Raw genomic sequence first — 2,380 nt, forward strand, 5'->3', positions numbered from 1 at the left:
CACACAGCTCTGTCCCAGATCCACCATTTGGCCCAAGGCTGTGCAGCCCATGTGTCCACAAGGCCTGTGTGACCTCACAGTGCCCATCCCTGGGGCAGGCAGAGGTCCCTCCCCTGCGAGCTGCAGTGAAGACAGAAGGAGCAGCAGGGGCCTGGCTTCCTGAGGACAGACTGGGCTGCTTTAGGAAGAAAGGAACCCCCACCCACTCCATCCACCCACCAGCCTGGAGGATGATGAGGGCCAGCTGATGGGTCCGCATGGAAGCCAGACACCTGCTCATTCTGCCAGCTCTTCACCTCTTGGAACAGTCCAGGCGACACCACTGTATCCCGTGACCAAGGCCTCCTGCCCCAAACAGTCCCCACCTGCCCCTGCAGCTCCCACCCCCGCTTCCTGTCCAGCTGGACAAGACAGACCGTTGTTTCTTGGGGAACCTTAAGTGAAAAACTTACCAAAGCACATCCTGCCTGGTCCCTCCCCACCTCACCTCCCGTCCTTCCAGATCTCCACCCTCCACTCACCTCCTTAAGAAGCTTCCTGCTCTCCCGGTGGCATGTTTGGAAGATCTTTTTAACTATTTTACAGTTCTTTCTGAGGAGGGAAAAAACGAAAGAAACACTGTGGAGTGGTTTGAGGGTAAATCCCTTTTGTTTGAAAACCCAGAAGATCCAGACAGCCTGGATGAGCATTTTCACTGTGTCGTCTGAGCCCTGAGGTGTCTGGGACTGGGGAGGGGCTCTCCTATTGTCACCTGGGGCCTCCATTCTCTTATTTTCTCAGCAGATGTGTTTTAAACAGTCTTAATTTCATGTGGACAGAGAGTTCTGTTGCTGCAAACACTTGAAAATCTTCAATTTGGTTCAAGCCATGATCTGTCACTTAGGGAAACTGATTCCTGAGGCAGAACCACTGGCCTAAGTTTTCAGAAAGACTTGAAGCCTGCCAACCAGGTCAGACCCTATCCCCAGGGTTTGCTGTCTCCCAGGAGGTCCCAACTGACTGAAGGGCAATGCCAGCCCTGTGGGGGGTGTCTGGTCCACCCAGGTGGTGCTCGCATGGAGAGAGGCCTACCCACCTGGACACCTGTCTCCACGTCTCTTTTAAACGTTGAATGGAGGGGCCCTCCAGAGCCCAGAAGATCGTATGGAGAGAGGAAAGGTTCCTCAGGCCGTGGCATTCCTGGGGAAGGGAAGAGAATGAGCTGTGAGGGGGAGCTGGAGCCCTGCTTCCTCTGGCTTCTGTCCCCTCATTGATGTCTCCTGTCCTGGATGAGACAGCGGCTCAGGTAACCCGGAAAAGGCACAGCTGGAACCTGATGAGGAATACTTCCAGGGAGGAGGATTTCAGCTCAAGCCAAGAAAGGAGCCCAGGAAGTGGTGAGCTTCCTACCACTGGGACCAGGAGTCAGGTAATCGAGTCCTGACAGGAGGGGCCTAAAGTTTGTGCAAAGACTCAGACCACGGACTTCAAACGTGAGAGCTGATAAAGGAGAAGGGGCAGTTCCCCTGAATCCAGAGAGGGGCTCCCAGGGCCTCCCACATCTTACCTTGGCCACCTGGATCCAGAGCTCCACCACCCTGGCCCTGTCCTGGGCCGTCATGCTCGGGTCCCCAATGCAGGTGGTGATGATACATTCGACCACTCTGTTAAAGTGGGTCATGGTGGCATGGATGGTCGGTGCCAGGTGCTCAATGCCCCTGTTGTCACCCTGGGACCAGATGGAGTCCAGGAATTCGTGGGGCCTCACTGTCTTGAAGAGCTCCTGGGGAGGACAGGGAGTGTCACCCAGCCCTGCCACAGCCTAGCTCAGCATCTGCAGCCCCCAGTCCCAGGCTGGGTCAGTGGTGAGAGCTGGAGCTCAGGAAGCTGAGAATGCGGCCTGAGGCTTGTGGGAGTCCCTGGGTCTTGCCTGTGTCCCCTGAGGGCACCCAGCACAGGATGACCCAGGAACCAATACTGTGGCGCAGGGAAGTGGCATTTGCTCGCCGCCCAGTCTCACTTCCTCCAAGCACCAGAACTTGGCTCCTGCTTGACCATCTCTAGGGGCATCTTTCACCCATTGTGACCATCCTGGGGTCTGACTCCTCTTTCAGATGCACATTCCCCGAAGGCAGCAACAACCAGGGGCTTTGTTTGTCTGCCTTGTAGTCATGTACACATGAGGTGCCTAATTAGTGTTGAGGCTGTTGAGGCCTCCTGGGCAAATGAGTGAACTACCCAAGGACGAGACAGCGCTTCAGTGTGCTCCACTCCCCCACCAAAGCGCAGACTCTGCCCAACTTCCTCTCTGCTCCACCTCATCCACCTGCACAGCCGCTCTGCATGGCAGCTGCTCTCAAAGTCCACCCCTACTGTCCACATGAGGACAGCAAAGGCTTGG

The 2,380-nt window shown here is 56.1% G+C and overlaps 1 protein-coding gene across 1 annotated transcript; it reads right to left on the reverse strand.

Annotated features, from left to right (window-relative positions):
- Positions 1-943: 943 nt before the first annotated feature.
- On the reverse strand, positions 944-1,897 carry LOC131403205 (ral guanine nucleotide dissociation stimulator-like). The gene is made up of 2 exons (XM_058537504.1): positions 1,547-1,897; positions 944-1,179 (listed from the first exon to the last, which is right to left on the reverse strand). Exons 1-2 carry the CDS (start codon positions 1,658-1,660, stop codon positions 952-954), a joined length of 342 nt encoding a protein of 113 aa, XP_058393487.1. The 5' UTR covers positions 1,661-1,897; the 3' UTR covers positions 944-951.
- Positions 1,898-2,380: the final 483 nt, after the last annotated feature.

The sequence above is a fragment of the Diceros bicornis genome, unplaced genomic scaffold, assembly GCF_020826845.1.
Source record: "Diceros bicornis minor isolate mBicDic1 unplaced genomic scaffold, mDicBic1.mat.cur scaffold_55_ctg1, whole genome shotgun sequence".
In the NCBI taxonomy this organism is placed as follows: Eukaryota; Metazoa; Chordata; class Mammalia; order Perissodactyla; family Rhinocerotidae; genus Diceros; species Diceros bicornis.

Coding starts and splice junctions, on each gene's coding strand:
- LOC131403205 (XM_058537504.1), bottom strand. CDS start 1,660: ATGACCCACTTTAACAGAGTGGTCGAATGTATCATCACCACCTGCATT. Junction 1,180..1,546: donor TCTGGATCCAGGTGGCCAAG/GTAAGATGTGGG, acceptor TCCCTTCCCCAG/GAATGCCACGGCCTGAGGAA.